The sequence below is a fragment of the Oncorhynchus tshawytscha genome, linkage group LG03 (genome assembly GCF_018296145.1).
Source record: "Oncorhynchus tshawytscha isolate Ot180627B linkage group LG03, Otsh_v2.0, whole genome shotgun sequence".
NCBI classification, from domain to species: Eukaryota; Metazoa; Chordata; class Actinopteri; order Salmoniformes; family Salmonidae; genus Oncorhynchus; species Oncorhynchus tshawytscha.
The window spans coordinates 56,673,634-56,696,067 of record NC_056431.1 but is presented as its reverse complement, the minus strand read 5'-3'; the positions used below and the strand labels follow the sequence as shown (position 1 = coordinate 56,696,067).

The 22,434-nt window shown below is 43.6% G+C and overlaps 1 protein-coding gene across 4 annotated transcripts in view; it reads left to right on the top strand.

Moving 5' to 3' along the window:
- The window catches only part of zmp:0000000936 (interleukin-1 receptor type 1), a 33,680-nt gene extending 14,666 nt beyond the window's left edge, over positions 1-19,014 (top strand). For 3 of the 4 annotated variants that reach the window (XM_024407821.2, XM_024407826.2, XM_024407832.2), the window contains exons 5-11: positions 760-943; positions 1,201-1,263; positions 2,018-2,150; positions 3,997-4,148; positions 5,058-5,201; positions 17,831-17,998; positions 18,241-19,014. In XM_024407821.2, coding sequence (XP_024263589.1) covers positions 760-943; positions 1,201-1,263; positions 2,018-2,150; positions 3,997-4,148; positions 5,058-5,201; positions 17,831-17,998; positions 18,241-18,731 — 1,335 coding nt within the window. In that variant the 3' untranslated portion in view covers positions 18,732-19,014. The remainder of the gene's footprint in view (positions 1-759; positions 944-1,200; positions 1,264-2,017; positions 2,151-3,996; positions 4,149-5,057; positions 5,202-17,830; positions 17,999-18,240) is intronic. The other variant, XM_024407838.2, reaches the window with a different exon arrangement.
- Positions 19,015-22,434: the final 3,420 nt, after the last annotated feature.

Here is a 22,434-nt window from a genome sequence, read left to right as displayed (position 1 = left end):
AGGATTTCCTTAAATGGAGGCCACGGATGCTCAAATCTAAGGTCATTAACCCTTTTAAAAAATAATTTCAAATTTGATATGATTAATAATTTTGCTCACAATTAAATTTCCCTTCATTGAAGTTGAGTAACAACAATGACACATTGTATTTAGACACAGTTTTCCTATGCAATCCTCAAATGTATCACATACTAAAAGGGTGTGATTAGCTAATAATTTTCTTTAATATAGACCCTTCCCCAAATAACAGCCACTGGAGGGAATGCTCAAGGTTCTTTATGTACTGTATATCATTGTAATGAGTGATTTTCAAGGCGTTAACACCAATGCCATAAAACTTAGGGACACACATTATACTATGTAAAAAAAAGGCTTTTTAATAGGCTTTTATTGATCTATACAATATATGAAAAAACAGTTATTCACTTTCTAGAATTCAAAATAATAATCTCTAAATCCCCAAAATATGTCACTACAAATCACTACTGGGATAAGTGAATTTGCTTACCCTAGGGACTTTAAACAATGCATAAACAACGTTTTTGCAGTATAAAGGACTTGCATTATGGTTTATTATTGATGAACAGTTCAATAAACAAAAACATGTATGATGTGTAACTAACTATTTGTCATTTTAAAGTGTTTTTCATGGTTGCAAATGCAAGGGACGCAAATTCCACCGTAATTCAAGAAAGACCCACGAGCCGTATTCCATTTCCATGACCTTTTCAGTGTGCATTTCTACTTGAAATCTTTCAGGGATGCGAACGCATTGTGGAAGATGACCCATTGTGGGACAGGTTTACCTATGTCAGTGATGGCCAGAAACTCTTAGTAGCTCAGGTCAACCCTGAAGACCATGGGTTCTACACTTGCACCATGACCTTTGACCTGGAAGGGCTCAGCGGCAGGATTTCAGAGACTTTTGTGGGTACGGTGAAAAGTGAGTACTGTTGGCATAGCTCATAGAAGTTGCTCCTAACCACAGATCTGGGATCAGATTATTACCATATACCCAAAATCCTTAACCTAGCCATTACATAACCCCTGACACAGGGTCAGATATTTATGGGTAACTTCATGATTTCATACTTTCATACTTGCTCTGAGAGCTTAGAAGCGGTTGTTTTCTATAGGGTCAGGTAACTGCATATTTTTGCGTATGTTTATAACGTTTATGAATCATTGTCATAATTTCAGAGGAGTATTGCCTTGTCCCCAAAGTGGTTGAACCTGCTAATAAGATCATCAAAGCAGATTTGGGTAAGACACTATGGCACATAGTACTGTGTGTGTGTGTGTGCGTGCATGCTCCTACTATATCTGTATGACTTCTAAATATCAGAATCACCTTTATTTGACAAGTACATTAACATGTACTCTGAATTTTACTTGATGATGCGGTGCTGCTAGTGATAGACAACATTTAGAGACAGAATACAGACAAGAGTTTACACAAAGTTTACGTAATTACACTGTACAAAACATGAGGAACACCTTCCTAATATTGAGTTGCACCTCCCCATTTTGCCCTCAGAACAGCCTCAATTCGTCGGGGCATGGACTCTAAAAGTTGTCCCAAGTGTTCCACAGGGATGCTGCCCATGTTGACTCCAATGATTCCCACAGTTGTGTCAAGTTGGCTAGATGTCCTTTGGGGTGGTGGACCATTCTTGATACACACGATCCCCCTGATCAAAGGCACTTAAATCTTTTGTCTTGCCCATTCACCCTCTGAATGGCACACATATACAATCGATGTCTCAATTGTCTCAGGGATTGAAAATAATTATTTAACCTGTCTCCTCCCCTTCATATACACTGATTGAAGTGGATTTAACAGGTGATATCAATAAGGATCATAGCTTTCACTTGGATTCACCTGGTCAGGCTATGTCACGGAAAGAGCAGGTGTTCTTAATGTTTTGTACACTCAGCGTATATGCAACTAGTTGGGTCCTTTGTACACATTAATTAATGTATGAACTTTACAAAGAATTCAATGTTTGCCCCCTAGGCTCTTCCTTCAGTAAGATGTGTCGGGTGTTTGTGCTGAGTGTGGGGGGACAATGCGCGGACTTGAATTGGATAGCTAGAGATGACAATATTCCCGAAAATGTCTCAGAGCGAGTCTTTCAGGAATCACAAAGGTAGGTTGAGATAGCAGCATCACAACACATACTGTAAAACTTCTATATGCCTGTATTCTGTGTCATCCAGATGGATGTTCTACTGTATAGTATCCAAACTGTTGAAATCATATCAAGGATATACCATTAAGATCAAGATGGGGTCCATATCCCTGAATACAAACAGTCTAAAGCTAGATTTCCATTCAATTAGTGACATATTATCATGCAAAAAAATTTAAAAATCTGCATAAAAACAATATGCACAGAAACACTTTTGCGGTTAAGTTCCCATGTCCCAAAAATATATATATATGAAATGGGTTTCCATCGCATTTTCAACTCAACCGATAGTTTGAAAAAACTGTTGCGATATGTAGCTAACTTTTCCAATCTGGTTGTGGCACATACTCTCTAGACAACAGTTTGCTGATAAAGTAGACAGGTTATATGATGAGATATAAATAATAGCAAAGTCACTTTATATGATAATTGGCAGCCAAGCAAATTATGATAATGCCCCTTTAGTGTAAGAGCTGTTTGAAAAGACCACCTGAAATTTCAGCCTGTTTTGGTGGCATGGAGTTTTTGTCTGCCTGGTGACATCACCAGGCGGTAAATTAGTTAATAGACCAACATGAGAGTGGCACAGCGGTCTAAGGCACTGCATCGCAGTGCTTGAGGTGTCACTACAGACCCGGGTTCGATCCCAGGCTGTCTTGCAGCCGGCCATGACCGGGAGACCCATGAGGGGGCGCCCAATTTGCCCAGTGTCGTCTGGGTTTGGCAGGCTTGCAAATGCTTGCTGGCATCAATCAATCGACTGCTACGGCAGCAACATGTTATACTCTTTTGGTCCAGACAGCATCACATACACGGGCTACACATACTGAGACAGAGGAGCGCATTTCCCTCGCTTGGATGATTTCTCCGGTGAGATTCAGCCACTTGCCAATTAACAGAAAATTATAAAAACACAGACAAAAGACTAATAATTTAAAATTAGATTTTTTTTATTGGTCAAATATTTGGGGAAACATGGTTTTCTTTGGCATCCATGAATACACACCACTGCTTTCCATGTTTTTATCAGGATAAGGTAAGACCGTGGTGAAGTAACAATGTTTATTACAACTACAGAGGCAATGGTACAGGACGGCAGGCAGGCTCAGGGTCAGGTCAGGCAGAGGTCGGAAATCCAGATTGGGGAAAAGGTACAGGACGGCAGGCTGGCTCAGTGTCAGGGGCAGGGAGAGTGGTCAGGCGGGTGGGTTCAGGGTCAGGACAGGCAAGGGTCAAAAACCAGGAGGGCGAGGAAAAAGAGAGGCTGGGGAAAAAACAGGAGCTGACAGGACAAACGCTGGTAAGCTTGACAAACAAGACGAACTGGCAACAGACAGAGAATACAGGTATAAATACTGGAGGGGGATGGAATACTGGAGGGGGGTGGAGACAATCACAAAGGTGAAACAGATCAGGGTGTGACAGCTTTTCCACCTTGTGGTGGTAGGCCTACAACATAACATAACATATACTTGTGTGATTCCAAGTTTACTTCCATATGATTGTTATTATATAAATATTAGCGCATAATTTGTTTCCACCGGCCTTTCTTGCATAATTAATTTTACAGACAAAGCGATCCCAACATGTCAAATGAACCAATTGTCTGTCGACATTTATGAAATTGAGCCGACTTTGATTTCTTGTTTCCATCAGCCCTGTAGTAACTTTTTTTTATGTGTCATGAAATGGTTGGATGGAAACCGGGTTTATGTCAATTCAATTGTGAACATGGTTTGATTATTTGTTCACGGGTGGAAATCATTTTACATCTTCTCTCCCTCCCTCTCTCCTGCCCAACCAGCGAGTGGAGAGAAGAAGAGAAGACGGGTGTGTGGATTGAGCGTCAGTTGAATTTCTTGGAGGTGGAAGAGGAAGACTTTTACATTGACTACACGTGTCAGACCTGGAGCGACAGAGGCTATTATACAGCCTCCTTCACACTCCACCCTACAGGTTAGACCAGTTATCACCAGTCAAAATGCAATCTGAGATCTAGCTCAGATTTTTTTGGAACATGACTTTAAAAAAACTTAAGCGTTTGCTACATTAACCTATTAAAAACATTATTGTAGCAATGAGGTTTGGGCAGTAGGCTATAGGCCCAATACATTATCTCTGCATATTGGCTTTGCTTGAATTGCCTGCCAATGCATTGTTTTAAAATTAGATTTCAAATTTTAGGTAGGCTATATGATCACACAGGTAATAGATTAGTTGTTATATTACTTGAGGCACAGCTGAATGAGCATACATTTAAATAATTTACTTTTTATTTTACTGGGCTGATGGTGCTTGCATCTGATGGTCTCAGCGGAGGGAGAACAGCAGACTCCGCCACTGACACTGACTAAAAGGGGACACCGTCTTCCAGCAGATAGTGAAATTCGAATCTCACCGCATTACCTCACCCCATACACAAATTAATGTTGTTGCTCCTATGAACAGAGAAAGTGAAATATTCCTCTATATCAAAAAATACCCTAATAATAACAATGCAAGCCTATCTATACACTTTCCTGTAGTGCTGGTTGTATCGCTAGTGGAAGTAGGAAGAATAAATAAAAATAGGAACGGAAGGCTTTTCGTTGTTTTATTTTTATAAAAATGTTTGGCGATTGCCTTGGAGATGATTGGTGACCACTGACAATACTGCCTGGAAGACAACATAACGGTGTTCAAAAAGAGAAGAGTCACGTATACTCCTGTCCCTTTACCCTTGTTTTGATAGTGTAATATATTTCATAACTTTGCAACCTCAACACACAAAAAAAAATGTTTTAGAATTAAAACCAGTCAGCTTGACTTTCGGTAAAAATGGTAGCGTAAATAATAAATGCTATCTTCTTGACTTTTTCTGCACAGATCCAAACTACCTGCTCCCTATTGGGGTACTACTGACGAGTCTGGTATTGATGTTTACTGTTAGTGTTGTTATTTACCATCGCTTCAAGATTGACATAGTGCTGTCGTTCAGGAGGATGTTCCCGTTTCTCTACACAAACACAGGTATGCAATGAGAGAAGCTTTACAGCACATACAGTACCAGTCGAAAGTTTGGACACCTACTCATTCAAGGGTTTTCTTTATTTGTACAATTTTATACAGTGTAGAATAATAGTGAAGACATCAAATGTATGGAATAACACATATGGAATCATGAAGTAACCAAAAAGTGTTAAACAAATTCTTCAAAGTAGCCACCCTTTGCCTTGATGACAGCTTTGCACACTCTTGGCATTCTCTCGATCAGCATCACCTGGAATGCTTTTCTATGTCTTGAAGGAGTTCTCACATGCTGAGCACTTGTAGGCTGCTTTTCCTAGACTCTGCAGTTCAACTCATCCCAAACCATCTCAATTGGGTTGAGGTCGGATGATTGTTGTCACGTTTACTCCCGCTCCCCCTCTCCGGCAATCGATGTTGCCAGTTGTCTCATTATGCACACCAGCCACCATGGTTACGCGCACCTACGCCTCATGACACTCACCCGGACTCCATCACCTTCCTGATTACCTTCCCTATATGTCACTCCCCTTGGTTCTTTCTCCAGGTGTTATTGGTTCTGTTCCTGTGTTGTCTGCACGCTACTCGTGTTAATTGTTTTGTTCCATGTTTCATTTATTATTATATTCACTCCCTGTACTTGCTTCCCGACTAGCGTACTCGTTACAATTGTGGAGGCCAGATCATCTGATGCAGCACTCCATCACTTTCCTTCTTGATGAAATAGCTCTTACACAGCCTGGAGGTGTGTTGGGCCATTGTCCAGTCGAAAAACAAATTATAGTCCCACTACGTGCAAACCAGATGGGATGGCGTATCACTGCAGAATGCTGTGGTAGACATGCTGGTTAAGTGTGCCTTGGATTTGAAATAAATCAGACCGTGTCACCAGCAAAGCACCATCACTCCTCCTCCTCCATGCTTCACAGTGGGAACCACACATGCGGAGATCATCCGTTCACCTACTCTGCGTCTCAGAAAGACACAGCGTTTGGAACCAAAAATCTCAAATTTGGACTCATCAGACCAAAGGACAGATTTCCACCAGTCTAATATCCATTGCTTGTGTTTCTTGGCCCAAGCAAGTGTCTTCTAATTATTGGTGTCCTATAGTAGTGATTTCTTTGCCGCAATTCGACCATGAAGGCCTCATTCATGCAGGCTCCTCTGAACAGTTGATGTTGAGATGTGTCTGTTACTTGAACTCTGGGACACATTTATTTGGGCTGCAATTTCTGAGGCTGGTAACTCTAATGAACTTATCCTCTGCAGCAGATGTAACTCTGGGTCTTCCTGTGGCGGTCCTCGTGAGAGCCAGTTTCATCACAGTGCTTGATGGTTTTTGCGAATGACCCTGAAGAAACTTTAAAAGTTCTTAATTTTCTGAATTAACTGACCTTCATATCTTAAAGTAATGATGGACTGTCGTTTCGCTTTGCTTATTTGAGCTGTTCTTGCCGTAATATGAACTTAGCCCTATTTGCTAAAATACCATATTCTGTATACCACCCCAACCATGTCACAACACAACTGATTGGCTCAAATGCATTAAGAAGGAAATACATTTCACAAATGAACTTTGAACAAGGCACACCTGTTAATTGAAATGCATTCCAGGTGACTACCTCATGAAGCTGGTTAAGAAAATGTCAAGAGTGTGCAAAGCTGTGATCAAGGCAAAGGGTGGCTACTCTGAAGGATCTAAAATCTCAAATATATTTTGATTTGTTTAACACTTTTTCGTGGTTACTACATGATTCCATATGTGTTATTTCATAGTTTTGATGGCTGCACTATTATTCTACAATGTAGAAAATAGTAAAAATAAAGAAACCCTTGAATGAGTAGGTGTGTCAATTTTTGACTGGTACTGTATATTGCGAACACCCACTCATGGAAACATTCTCAAAAACATGCCTGAGTGCAATCACGCAGGCATGAATGCATGCACGCTTCTGCTGACTAATTGAAAACTGCAGTGGTTTCCAAGTCACTGCTCTAGCAATAGTTGATTTAAGTTTATACACATCTTTTATTCCTTTGTTCTCCTTTAGAATCAGGGTTCCATAGAGTGCCACACGTCTTCATCCATAACTAAATTAAACTTTCAATAACAATGTACCTTTTGTACCTCAGTGTGTTATGTGTAAAGTATAATATGAAATGTTGTTAGTGGTGTAGTCCCTAACCAGTGCTAGGACTCCCTCCTTAGCTTCCCAAACTACCTCCCCATATTGACATTCGCTCCGCAGTATAGTGGGCATATTCAAGCTGTTAATCATGGCTCAGGTAAATAAGTAACCAAAATATAGGAAACTCATATAAATAATAATGCATATCCTTCTAATTAATCATAAATTCAAATGATTTTTTAAAGGGCCTTGTGGCTCCTACATTACCGGACCCTAATTGTGGCTGCCATTAACAAAACAATTATGATTTCAACTGAAATCTTCAAGGAGCCATAACTTATCTTCATATTCAAAACTGAAGTTCTTCCTAATTTCATATGGTACACTTCAAAATGTATTTAATACCATCATTCTGTATGAGGGTGTACTTTTCTGTATATTTAATTATCTGCTGCTTCCTGGGGCAGACCTAGTTTGGTGATGGGTCTTTCCAAGACAGATGTTTTGATCTTAAGGACTACGCTCCGAATATGATCTTTTGAGTCTTGAATATGTTTAATGACACTTCCCATCATCCAAGTTTTCCTGGGTGTTGTGCTGTCCACGATAAGCACGAAATCATCTGTTCTGAGAATCCTTTTTTGAGGTTCAGCTTTTACCCCTCTTCCGTCAAAGGAAGGTACTCCTTTATTCATCTAGTCCAGAACAGATCCACAAGGTATTGTATCTGTCTCCATCTCCGATCAATAGCCATACTCAGCTTTCCGCAGACACCCTGCTTTTGCAGATAGGGGCTACCGTTCTCATACTAGACTGAATGGAATACAAAAAAATCAAATGGGCACCCCAAATATGGGGACTTTATATTTTGAAATATATGTCAAGGGAAGATGCTACTTCTAGATGGAGGGTGCGGCTGGTTAGACGTGAATATAACACCATATATTTTGATGTTGGAGCGGCCACACTTCACCTCTATCGGTTCAAAGTAGTCAGTGCCTACATATGTAAGTGGTGGCAGCAGGTCAGGTGATACACGGCTCTTGGGGAGGTCAGCCGTCTTCTGTCCTCCCACACTGGCTGTCTGTCGTCGAAAGAAGATGCATGCTTTTAAGATCTTCCCTGTAGCAGAGTTAGCATGCACTCTCCAATACCTCTGTCTTAATTTGGAGAGCATATGATTCTGTCCACTGTGTCCAATCTGATTGTGTATGTTTCTCAAGATGAGTGTGGAGAGGTGGCTGCCTTTATCAAGAATGACTGGATGTTTAATATCCTCTGGCATTGCAGCCCTCCTTAACCTTCCTCCAACTCTCAGTAGTCCATCCTGCAGAATAGGATCCAGTCTGAAGATGGTGCTATTTCTTTTGACATGCCCGTCTTCCTCCAGATAAGCAATCTCCCGAGGGCAAGATTGCCATTGGCTGCATCTTACAATAGTTTTCTCAGCCTATGCCTTGTCCTCAACAGACAAGCTTTGACCACACAAGAAAGCTCTGAACTTCTTCGTATGCTTTTCTACAGCCTTTTTATCTTTACTTTCTGTCAGTTCTTTGTCTGTTCTGACACAGTTCCTGCAGAACAAGTCTTACTTTCAGTAGCCATGTCACAGCTCTTTTTAAACATCTCCAATCCAATGGAAAATGAAAAATCGATCAATGATGGCTAGAAGACCGGTGACGTCAACCGCCGAGCACCACCCGAACAAGGAGAGGCATCGTCTTCGGCAGAAGTAGTGACAGTACCCCCACCCCTGACGCGCGGCTCCAGCAGCGCGTCGACACCGGCCTCGGGGACGACCCGGAGGGCGAAGCGCAGGGCGAACTGGATGGAGACGGTGGAATTCTCGCAGCATGGAAGGATCTAATACGTCCTCCATCGGAACCCAGCATCTCTCCTCCGGACCATACCCCTCCCAGTCCACGAGGTACTGAAGGCCCCTTGCCCGACGTCTCGAATCCAAAATGTATTGAACGCGTGCGCCGGGACCCGAGGGGTGGAGGAACATCCAGCCCCCACCAGCCTGAGGAGAGACACATGGAACGAGGGGTTAATACGGTAATTAGTGGGTAGCTGTAACCTATAACATACCTCGTTCACTCTCCTCAGGACTTTAAACAGCCCCACAGTGGACCCAGCTTCAGGCAGGGCAGGCAGAGGGGCAGGTTTCAGGTCGAGAGCCAGACCCTGTCCCCTAGTGCGAACACCGGGGCCTCACTGCGGTGACGGTCTGCGCCAACTTTCTGGCACAGTATGGCATGCTGAAGGTGGACGTGGGCGGCCTCCCAGGTTTCCTCCACGCGCCGGAACCAATTGTCCACTGCAGGAGCCTCGGTCTGACTCTGATGCCATGGAGCCAGAACTGGCTGATACCCTAATACACATTGAAAAGGAGAAAGGTTAGTGGAGGAGTGGCGTAGTGATTTCTGGGCCATCTCTGTCCTGGCAATAAGACCGCAGAAACCTACCCACATCCTGGTTAACTCTCTCCACCTGCCCATTACTCTCGGGGTGTAAACCTGCGGTAAGGCTGACCGAGACCCCCAGATGTTCCATGAACGCCTTCCAGACCCTTGACGTGAACTGGGGACCTCGATCAGACACTATATCCTCAGGCACCCCGTAGTGCCGGAAGACGTGTGTAAACAGATCCTCCGCAGTTTCTAAGGCCGTAGGGAGACTGGGCAAAGGGAGGAGACGACAGAACATAGAAAAACTATCCACAACGACCAGGATCGTGGTGTTACCCTGTGAAGGTGAAAGATCAGTTAAGAAATCCACCGACAGCTGTGACCACGGCCGTTGTGGAACGGGTAAGGGTTGTAACTTACCTCTGGGCAGGTGTCTAGGAGCCTTGCTCTGGACGCACACTGAGCAGGAGGAAACATAAATCCTCACGTCCTTAGCTAAAGTGGGCCACCTGTACCTCCCATCAAGACAGCGCATCGTCCAACCTATCCCAGGATGACCAGAGGAGGGTGACGTGTGGGCCCAATAGATCAGTCGGTCGCGGACAGAAGATGGAACGTACAGACGCCCAGCTGGACACTGAAGGGGAAAGGGCTCTGCACGTGACGCCTGCTCAATGTCCGCGTCCAGCTCCCACACTACCGGCGCCACCAAAAGAGGCTGGGAGTATGGGAGTGGGATCCATGGACTGCTCCTCTGTGTCACACAGCCAGGACAGTGCGTCTGCCTTCACGTTCTGGGAGCCTGGTCTGTAAGAGAGGGTAGACACAAAACGGGTGAAAAACATGGCCCACCTTGCCTGGTGAGGATTCAGTCTCCTCGCCTCCTGGATGTACTCCAGATTGCGATGGTCAGTCCAGATGAGAAAAGGGTGTTTAGCCCCCTCAAGCCAATGTCTCCACGCCTTCAAGGCCCTGACGACAGCCAACAGCTCCCGGTCCCCCACATCATAGTTTCGCTCCAACGGGCTGAGCTTCTTCGAAAAGAAGGCACATGGGCGGAGCTTCAGTGGCGTACCCAAGCGCTGAGAGAGCACTGCTCCTATCCCAGCTTCGGATGCGTCCACCTCCACTATGAACAGCAAAGAGGGATCCGGATGAGCCAACACAGGAACCAAGGTAAGCAGAGCCTTCAGGTGCCTAAAAGCCCTGTTCGCCTCAGCTGACCTCTGCAAGCGCACCGGGCCCCCCTTTAGCAGTGAGGTAATGGGAGCAGCAACCTGGCCAAAACCTGGACAAATCTCCGGTAGTAGTTGGCAAACCCCAAGAATCGCTGCACCTCCTTTACCGTGGTGGGAGTTGGCCAATTACGCACGGCTGCAATGCGATCACTCTCCATCTCCACCCCTGACGTGGAAATCCGATGCCCCAGGAAGGAGACAGACTGTTGGAAGAACAAGCATTTCTCATTTCGCAAACCTCCATCCTTCTTCTTCACAAAAACGAAACTTGAGGAGATGGGAGAAATAGAGTGCTGAATGTACCCCTGACACAGGGATTCAGAGACATATTCAGTCTCCATAGCCACCGTCTCCGCTTGCGACAGGGGATACACGTGACTCCTGGGAAGTGCAGTGCCTACCATGAGATCTATCGCACAATCCCCCCGTCGATGGGGTGGTAATTGAGTCGCCTTCTTTTTACAGAAGGCGATAGCCAAATCGGCATATTCTGGGGGGATGCGCACGGTGGAGACCTGGTCTGGACTTTCCACTGTAGTAGCACCAACGGAAACCCCTAAACACCTACCTGAACACTCTCGCGACCACCCCGTGAGAGCCCTCTGTGGCCACGAAACAGTAGGGTTATGACAAGCTAACCAGGGTAGGCCCAGCACCACAGAATATGCAGGAGAATCAATAAGAAAATACTAATATTTTCCCTGTGACCCCCCTGCGTTACCATACTCAAAGGAGCGGTGGCCTCCCTGATAAACCCTGACCCTAATGGTCGACTATCTAAGGCATGAACGGGGAAAGGCATATTTACAGGAACAATGGGAATCCCAAAACTATGAGCTAATCCTTTATTAATTCAATTCCCAGCCGCGCCTGAATCTACTAGCGCCTCATGCTGGGAACGCGGAGAAAATTCAGGAAAGGTAACAGAGACAAACATATGTGCAACAGAGGGCTCTGGATGAGAATGGTGCCTACTCACCTGGGGTGACACCAGAGTGCCCTGCCTGTCGCCTCGATACCCAGAGGAACCAACCCGGCACCGACCAGCAGTGTGGCCTCTGTGTCCACATATGGGGCACCAGCGGGAACCCCCTCCGTTCTCCCTGTGCACCGCACCTCCCAGCTCCATAGGTATCGGAGAGGGTGTGCGGGAGGATGGAACAACCAGACCCCGATCTGGACGTCCGTCCGTGAGTAGCCAGTAGGTTGTCCAGCCGGATGGACAGGTCCACCAGCTGGTCGAAGGTGAGGGTGGTGTCTCTGCAAGCCAGCTCCCGACGGACGTCCTCACATAGACTACAGTAGTAATGGTCGATTAAGGCTCGGTTGCTCCATCCAGCTCCGGCAGCCAGGGTCCTAAACTCCAGTGCAAACTCCTGGGCGCTCTTCTTCTCCTGCCTCAGATGGTAGAGGCGCTCACCCGCCGCTCTGCCCTCAGGTGGGTGGTCGAATACTGTCCGGAAACAGCAGGTGAACTCCACACACAGCGCTGGCCCACTCCAGGGCTTTCTCGGTGAGCCATGAGACGAGGGTGAAACACCTCTCACGGTCCGATGGAGCTGGGTGAACCGTGGCCAGGTACAGGCTTAGTTGGAGAAGGAAACCCTGGCAGCCGGCAGCATCTCCGTCTTATCCCTGTGGCATGGATAACTGGAATCTGTTCAGGTGGGAAAGGGGCGTTCAGGGGAGACCCTGGTTGTGCTGGTGGAGGCGCTGGGAAAACTCCCTGTCTCCCAGCGGTCCATATTCTGGACAACGCGATCCATGGCGACGCTCAGTTTGAAAATCATCGCCGTATGTTCCATGATGCGCTCCTCCACCTCCATGGTCGGGGTACCTTCTCTTGCTGACTTCATTGGTGGTCAGAGATTCTGTCACAAACGTGTGTGTATAGGTGGCAGGGAAGTCAGGCGCAGGAGAATAAACTCTGTAAATGGAGTAATTTAATAAAACAAAACATAACTCCAAAACCATGGATACATATTAAACAAATTGGGTATGAGGACCCGTCGCGCACCAAATACAAACAACACGAAACTGAAACAAGAAACAATCTCTGACAAAGACATGATGGGAAACAGAGGGTTAAATACACAACAGGTAATGAATGGGATTGAAACCAGGTGTGTAGGAGGACAAGACAAAACCAATGAAAAATGGATCAATGATGGCTAGAAGACTGGTGACGTCGACCGCCTAGCACCACCCGAACAAGGAGAGGCATCGACTTCAGCAGAAGTCGTGACACCAGCCTAAATGGCATCACTGAAGTGATGAAGCTGTGCAGACTTAAGTTTTTCTTAACCAGACGGTTTATTACATCTGGACATGTGGAAACCAGTAAATTGTTATAAATCAAAAAGCCATTTCCTTCACTGCACAACGAAGACCTCTGGGATCTCCTCATCCCATCCACAGTCCAGTCTACATAGCTCTTGGGAGTATTTTTCTTCCAGTCAGGACAAATGGAACAAAAAACAATGAGGGTCATGCACAGAGCAGACGACTCATAATATGCCTCTTCTGGTGATTGGTTGGGCTTTCATGGCTGTTCTGAAAGAGAGGGTGTCCTCTTGAACATCCCACTGCACTCCAAGTTCTGTGTCCCTTGGTAAGGTCTCTATATCCAGGTTGAGCTCCTTAACATCATTGGCTCTCTCTTCAGCAGGCAATGAGCCCAGGAAAAGCATGACTGTTGCTGATCCATTTTGTGAGTCTATATCCTCCTCCTGCACAGATGGCCCTCAGATCGTTGACAAGAGTGATAGCTTCACTTTCTGAGGGCACCGATTTCAGAAGGTCATCCACATAAGTTCATTTTTACAGTTTTACAGATCTGTTGTCATCTGTGGTTTTATTTAGTGCAAATCTAGCACAACTGGGAGAGGAGACAGCTCCAAACAGATTAACTGTCATCAGGTATTCAGCCAGTGGTTGGCTTGTCTCCATCAGGCCACCAGCGGAATCGCAGGAAGTCCACATCTTGAGGGGATACTCTGACCTGGTGAAACATGCCCACTATGTCAGCCATTACAGCAATGGGCTCCTGGCCAAACACCTAGGAGGGTTTTTGAACGATCTGGGCCTTAAAGCAGTTCTTTGATGTGTGACCTTGAGGTGACCTTGAACGAAGCAGTACAGTCAAAAACCATTCATCATTTTCTTAGTTGGGTGGTACACACCATCTTGTTGGATGTACCACACTCGTCCATCCTGCCGGAGCAGCTGGTCCTGAGGCACCTTTTCTGCATGCCCTTGCTTTAACACATCATTTAGAAATCCTTTATATTCCTCAAAGAAGACTTTATTATATTCAAACTTAATTTTGAGGTTGTGAGCGGCATATTCACTTCCTCCTTCCGAAAGTGTAGTTGAAGGTGCTAGTGTCCTTCTTTAAGTGTAACAGAGTTAGAAGCAATTTGAAGGAAGCGCTGGTCTTCAACAGATAATTCACTTTTCTCAGTGTGAGCTCTGGAAAGTCTCTGTAATGTTTGATCAGCAGCTGTTCTAAGCTATCAACTGATACTCTGTTCACTGCCACACATGGCCCATCATGACAGCTACCGAGTGATCCATTTACCATCCAAGGACAGTTTTTGCAGCATAGGGTCTCTTGACTCCTAAAGATAAGTTCCACATCTGCATCAATACTGTAAAGAGGGACCAATGCCTGATATTCAAATATGATCAATGCCTGAATTGTTTTTATTTTTCCAGGTAAGTTGACTGAGCACCTATTCTCATTTACAGCAACAACCCGGGGAATAGTTTTCGGCACCGTCGCCAATCACTGCCCTGGGGCATTGGGATATTTTTTAGACCAGAGGAAAGAGTCCCTCCTACTGGGTGGTATGCTGCTGGCTATAAATATGATCTTGTAAGGGGATACTTTCCTTTGTGACGGGAATGAGTGTATACCTCTGGAAGTTCTAAAACCACATACATCCAGTCTCTTTATTTTGTAACAGCCCACTGGTTTCCTCTGTCCCATTGTCTTTAACAGAATGTCCATTCTCTTTCCCCTGATGTTGAGATCTGACAAGCTTCTCTGTACAGAATGTTGCTGAACTGCTGGGATCTAAAGAGGCATAGGTCTGTATGATTTTGCTTCCTTAAGAATGTTTGATTTGCACAGGCATGATGGCAAGACTACAGCCTTCATTGCCAGCCCCAGTGTGGCCACTTGTAGGGAGAGAAACCATAGCAGTGCACACAGTGTCCTGTTGTCTCTTTCAACCCATTCCTCCACTTTAATGTGTAGCATACTGGGGTGTTTTTTTCTCACATATCACGTTAATTTCCTTGCGCACACCAGCTTTGCTCATATGACCTTTGATCAAGCATCCTAAGCATATGCATTTAGAAACGCTACCTTTTTCTTTATGTGGCTTTGACCTCATCCTTTTACATGCTTCCATAGTGTAAAAGGATGCATAGTTTTTGCAGTGCAACTTTCTGACGGGTTTCCTTTTCACTTTGGTGAAAGTGTAGCATAGCCTCCTTTCGCTTCCTGACTTCAGCTGAAGTTTTGGTTTTAGAGTTTGGGGTTTGGAGTTTTTTTTCCCAGTGAAAGGGTCTTGGACATCTCCAAAGACTGGATCAGAGGAGATGCGGGCCTGCCTCTCAATGAGAACATGCTCCTTAGTTAGTTAATTCTTGACTATCACAGGCTACAGATCTCCAGTTGTCTCTAAGTTTGAATGGTAATTTTTAAATGATTATTCTCATATTTGAGGTGACATTAATTTCATCCTTAAATCCAATACGTAGCATAACATTCCAACATTGTCGCAAGAACAGTGCGTATGCGTGAAGAGCATTACCATCAGTTTTAATGGCAGACCAGCCCGACGCTTTCTCTATGTAAGCAGTTGATATTCTCATTCCATTTCCAAAATGCTGTTCTAATAGCCTCCTAGCTTCCCTGTAACCCACCTCAGGTTCCATATGATGACAGCTGCAGACTAGTTCTCTTGCTTGACCATTTGTAATTTATATTACTCTAAGAAATAAAGCTTGTCTTGACTGCTGTCAGCTTTTTTTTCCAGGGTTCTAAGAGGCGTCATTCTTCTGGACTCCTCATGATATAAATTCATGCCATCCTTTGGCGTCTTTGGTCCCATTTTGCAAGGAATCTTCATGTTCTTCCATACCTTTTAAGGGGCTTTAGATGCAATTTGGGTGTGCATTTCCAGGTTTTACTTTTTGGCTTTTTGCTCAGCTAGTATTTTTGCTTCTTCTATCTCAACTTGGTGCTTATCTTTGAGTGCATCTGCCTTAGCCAAGAGAGCAGCTCTTTCAGTTTCAGCTCTTATCCAACTTGAAGTTGTGGATGAAGCCTTTGAGAACCTTCTAGAGTTTTTTGACACATTGTCATCGGCATCTATTTCAGGGGGATGTTCAGTGACCAGGGAATTTGCATCACCAACCCATTTATCCATAAATTCATCAAACCTTATCATTTTGGTTCGAACCAAACCATTTGATCCCCACCATTTTCATCATCCTATAATAGAGCTTGAATAGATTTATGAAGCTGTATGAATTCATTCAGAAACCCATCAGCAAGAAAAGTCACTTGGTCAACACTTTCTTTATTAACCAATAGCGCATTTATTTAATTCCGTTCATATTCCAAGCTGTGCCCTACAATAGCCAATAAGCTTAGTCAGCAGCCATGGGCTCAGACATTTTTGTCCATGTCGTCTTCGGTTGTCATCCATTATTTACGCAAAAACACATTTCAATCACGATAATTTCCAATCCAAACTGTATTTGCAATCTCGTGTTTGTTTCAGTTGTGTTGATCAGGCGCACTTATTTACTGTTTCCATTCCATGAGTGCGCATTGAGCAGATTTACGACAAACACGTTTCACCGATTTTCTTAATATTTACAATCCCCACAAGTAGCAACAATCAACAGCAATTGTTAACATTCCTTTATTCCATGTAGTTATTGTATCCTTACACGCACAATGAATCTATTTATCGATAGCTTTTACTTTTTTCATTCATAAATCCTGCATCCGCATGCCATTATTTAATGCTGCTCCATGTGCTTCGTTTTCCAATAGTCAGTCACTGGCGTGCGAAATCCATAGAGCTACAGTTTCCAACTTGTAGTAGCTTCCAAGTGTAAATTTGCCACTGCTCTAGCAAGAGGTGATTTAAGATTCAACACATCTTTAATTCCTTTGTTCTCCTTTAGAATCAGGGTTCCATAGAGTGCCACACGTCTTCATTCATAACTAAATTAAACTTTCAAGAACAATGCAATTCCTTTTGTACCTCAGTGTGTTATGTGTAAAGTATAATATGAAATGTTATTAGTGGGCTAGTGTCGCCCCCCCTAGCTTCCCAAACTACCTCCCCATCTAAAAAATAATGCATATCCTCCAAATGAATCATAAATTATAATTCTTCTTTAAAGGGCCTTTTCGCTCCGACACATTCTGTGCATTCACACCATGGAAACAACTTGCACTAACATAAACGTACATTCCGACACCAGATTACATAAAGTATATCTCACCACAACCTCCCTGGCCCACACACATGCACGTTCTATTGCTTGTTTCACACTCCCCACCTGACCACAAGTAAAATCAGCAGCAAGTGTAGAGGTACTGTAGCACATCCTACAGCGATGCCAGCACATCATTTCCATGACTCAGAGGAAAGAGATGCAGTTTTCGACGAGGCAATGAATAGGCCATGTAACCATAAAACACAAGTAACTATGGTGTCAGACATAACCAAGCCTCCTCCGTTTGGCAGTTTTGTGGAGGCTTTTGCTCTAGCCCAGCACTAACACACCTGTTGTTTTTAACCCTCTTCTGCATGTGGCAGAGTCTGATGGAAAGCTGTATGATGCATATGTGGCGTATCCCCATCTTTCTGGGAGCGTGGCCAGTGGGGAGGTGGAAATGTTTGCCCTCCACACATTGCCCCAGGTTCTCGAGGGGAGGTGTGGCTACAGGCTCTTTATTCTGGGCCGGGACAGCCTACCAGGGGACGGTAAGACATCTGCATATGTGATTGACTGGGTTCAAACCTGGGGCTCCTGGGCGTCACAGTTCTGTGTTAGTCTGCTGAGCTAAAGCCTTGGCATTAGTACACATGTAGTATGATGATTAAATATGTGGAACCTTTTCTGAAATCATAAAGAACTTCTGAAACCATTTTAATCATAAAAGTGTTTTAATACCCATTGTCCCTCTTGCCCCTCCCTCTTCTCCTCCCTCGCCCACACCCCCTAGCCGTAGTAGATGCTGTGGAGGAGAGCATGTGGGCCAGCCGGCGTCTCCTCCTTGTCTACACTGGCTCTACGTTCTGCAGTGGAGGTCAGAGTGACAGCAGCAGCAGCGATGTCCTGGAGGCCTGGAAGAGCTTTGAGAGGCAGATGGCTATGCACCGTGCACTGCTGGAGGGTTCCCTTAAGGTGGTTCTGGTGGAGCTGGAAGAGATCACCCCCACACAGCTCGCCTTCTTCCCCGAGTCGGTGCGCCACCTCCGGGAGCGCCAGGGTGCTGTCTGCTGGTGGAAGAGTAGCAGGACTAGGAGGACCAGAGGGTTGAGGTGTGGGAGGTGGGGGGAAGAGGAGGTGAAGGAGAAGAGAGGGGCTTCGCCCTCTTTCTCCTCACCCTCTCTTTCCTCATCCTCACACTTCTGGAAGGAACTGAGGTATTATATGCCTGTGAGGGGCAAGAGGACAAAGTGTCCAGAGAAGAACAGTCTGTTGAACATCTGAAGGGATAGATGGGCTGTTGGGAGAGGACAGTGTTGACATGTTATGGATGGATGTTCAAATGACCAACGTGAGGAGGAAATCTGTTGAATGAAAGATCTTCTGATACCATGGAGAGTATAAAATAACACTTGGTAGTGACCATATTGGCAGAGCCAGTCATACACGCATGCACGTATGCTCACGCACACACGCGCACACACACATTATGGAACACTACTACCATGTTGTACATACACACCAAATCTGTGTGAGAGCTTTAATAAAGATTTCACAGTATATTCTATATTATTTATTTGATGTCTTTGTTTCTATTTTAAAAATCCTCCCACCAAAATGTTCCTTTATTTATTAAGGATTGTTGAAAGAATGGTTTCTCAGATGGTCTCATCAATACGACGAACGTGACAAAGGCGCCGTGTGATATGAATACATTCTTCTTTATTAAACGAAGAACACTAAACAAAATAACAAAACGAACGTACCACTATATAACACGAGTGCTGACATGCAACTACACAGACAATAACCCACAAAACCAAAATGGAAAATGGCAACCTAAATAGGATCCCCAATCAGAGACAACGATAAACAGCTGTCTCTGATTGGGAACCAATTCAGGCCACCATAGACCTACATATACCTAGACATACCAAAACCCCATAGAATTACAAAAAACCCTAGGCAAGACAAAAACACATACCACCCTTGTCACACCCTGACCTAACCAAAATGATAATAAAAAAACTAAGATAACTAGGGTCAGGGTGTGACACAGATTGATGTTAATCATCCATTGAGCTATAAGTGTAATATTTATGAATGCAGTTAATAATGCATAAGTAGGCCTAAGTATTCATCAATAACTTACTGACATTTACTTTTATAGCATTAATGTTTTATAAATGGTGTGCCGACTATTAACAAATACTTTATTAAAGCAAATTATTGTAGCGTTCCCTGAAAATGACCAAAAACTTTGCAGAAAGGGTGTGGCGTTTGCAGAAGTTGGTTGTATGCTAGCTCTTTTGTCATGGCTAGCCTACTAAACCTACATTCAGGTAGTCCTTAATCTGTGACTGCTAACCTGCTTTACTGTAATCCAATGTGATCATAAAATAGGCTATGTCATTTAAAAAAAAGTTTATCGAAAAGCCTTAGACATCTAATATATATAGAATTTTAAGTAGCCTATTTGAATTAATGTCAAGTGGAGATAAAGTGAATATTAAAAATAATCAAATGGTTAATTATAGTAGTTCAATTAAACAATGTTAATAAGTGGACTGATCATGTTTTCAAAGATGATGATCAGTGAAAATATTGCTGACATTTAGTCCTATAACGCTTAATAATGAATTATTAGCATGATATGTACTGTAGTAGTAGTAGTAGTAGTAGTAGGCGTATAGGCCTACCTAAACTTGGACAAATGTTTTCACAAGTAGACTTATGGGAAGTAACATTTAGCCACTTTAGATGGGAATGGCTTTTCTTCAATAGGTCTACATACACGTCACCTTCCAATTTCTTACTAGGCCAAGTTAAGTAGCCTTGTCTGATGTACTTTACTATGTTATGTAAAGTCTATCTGGGACACCCAAATGAGTATGATATGTTACGTTTGGTATAGTTACATGAGACCAAACTTAAGGCAAAAACGCGTATCACGAGAATGCCTAGTTGCGTGTTCGGATCTCATCACAGACAATTTTTGCTAATAACAAAGTTGCCACTACTTGTTACTTTGCAACTATTTAGCATGCTAGCTAACCTTTCCCTTAACTCTAAGCCTAATCTTAACCCTTTTAGCTAACCCAGAGTTTTCCAAACTCGGCCCTCGAGACCCCAAGGGGTGCACGTTTGGTTTATACCCTAGCACTACACAGCTGATAAAAATAATCAACTAATCATAAAGCTTTGATTATTTGAATCAGCTGTGTAGTGCTAGGGGAATAATAAAAAAAACATGCACCCTTTGGGGTCCCCAGGACCGAGTTTGGGAAAAGCTGAGCTAACTCTAACCCCTAACCTAGCTAATGTTAGCATTAGCCACCTAGCGAACATTAGCAACAACAAATTGGAATTCGTGACATGTTTTACAATTCGTGAAATATTGTACGTTTTGCAAAATTGTAACATATCGAAGTATTGCAATTTGTAACATATCATGCAAAATGGATGATGGACATCTTCAAATTATTACATACAGTAACATGAAATATAAGATATCATACTAAATGGAGCATCTCGGATTTACAGTTGAAGTCGGAAGTTTACATACACTTAGGTTGGAGTCATTAAAACTCGTTTTCAACCACTCCACACATTTCTGGTTAACGAACTATAGTTTTGGCAAGTCGGTTAGGACATCTACTTTGTGCATGACAAGTAATTTTTCCAACAATTGTTTACAGACACATTATTTCACTTATAATTCACTGTATCAAAATTCCAGTGGGTCAGAAGTTTACATACACTAAGTTGACTGTGCCTTTTAAACAGCTTTTCTTAAACAGAAAATTCCAGAAAATGATCTCATGGCTTTAGAAGTTTCTGATAGGCTAATTGACATCATTTGAGTCAATTGGAGGTGTACCTGTGGATGTATTTCAAGGCCTACCTTCAAACTCAGGGCCTCTGCTTGACATCATGGGAAAATCAAAAGAAATCAGCCAAGACCTCCAAATTTTTTTTGTAGAACTCCACAAGTATTGTTCATCCTTGAGAGCAATTTCCAAATGCCTGAAGGTACCACGTTCAACTGTACAACAATAGTACGCAAGTATAAACACCATGGGACCACGCAGCCATCATACAGCTCAGGAAGGAGACTTGTTCTGTCTCCTAGAGATTAATGTACTTTGGTGTGAAAAGTGCAAATCAATCCCAGAACAACAGCAAAGGACCTTGTGAAGATGCTGGAGGAAACAGGTACAAAAGTATCTATATCTACAGTAAAACAAGTCCTATATCGACATAACCTGAAAGGCCGCTCAGCAAGGAAGAAGCCACTGCTCCATAACCGCCATAAAAAAGCCAGACTATGGTTTGCACCTGCACATGGGGACAAAGATCATACTTTTTGGAGAAATGTCCTCTGGTCTGATGAAACACAAATAAAACTGTTTGGCCATAATGACCATCGTTCTGTTTTTTTATTTTATTTATTTTATTTTATTTCATCTTTATTTAACCAGGTAGGCTAGTTGAGAACAAGTTCTCATTTGCAACTGCGACCTGGCCAAGATAAAGCATAGCAGTGTGAACAGACAACACAGAGTTACACATGGAGTAAACAATTAACAAGTCAATAACACAGTAGAAAAAAAGGGGAGTCTATGTATATACATTGTGTGCAAAAGGCATGAGGAGGTAGGCGAATAATTACAATTTTGCAGATTAACACTGGAGTGATAAATGATCAGATGGTCATGTACAGGTAGAGATATTGGTGTGCAAAAGAGCAGAGAAGTAAATAAATAAAAACAGTATGGGGATGAGGTAGGTAAAAATGGGTGGGCTATTTACCGATAGACTATGTACAGCTGCAGCGATCGGTTAGCTGCTCAGATAGCAGATGTTTGAAGTTGGCGAGGGAGATAAAAGTCTCCAACTTCAGCGATTTTTGCAATTCGTTCCAGTCACAGGCAGCAGAGAACTGGAATGAAAGGCGGCCAAATGAGGTGTTGGCTTTAGGGATGAT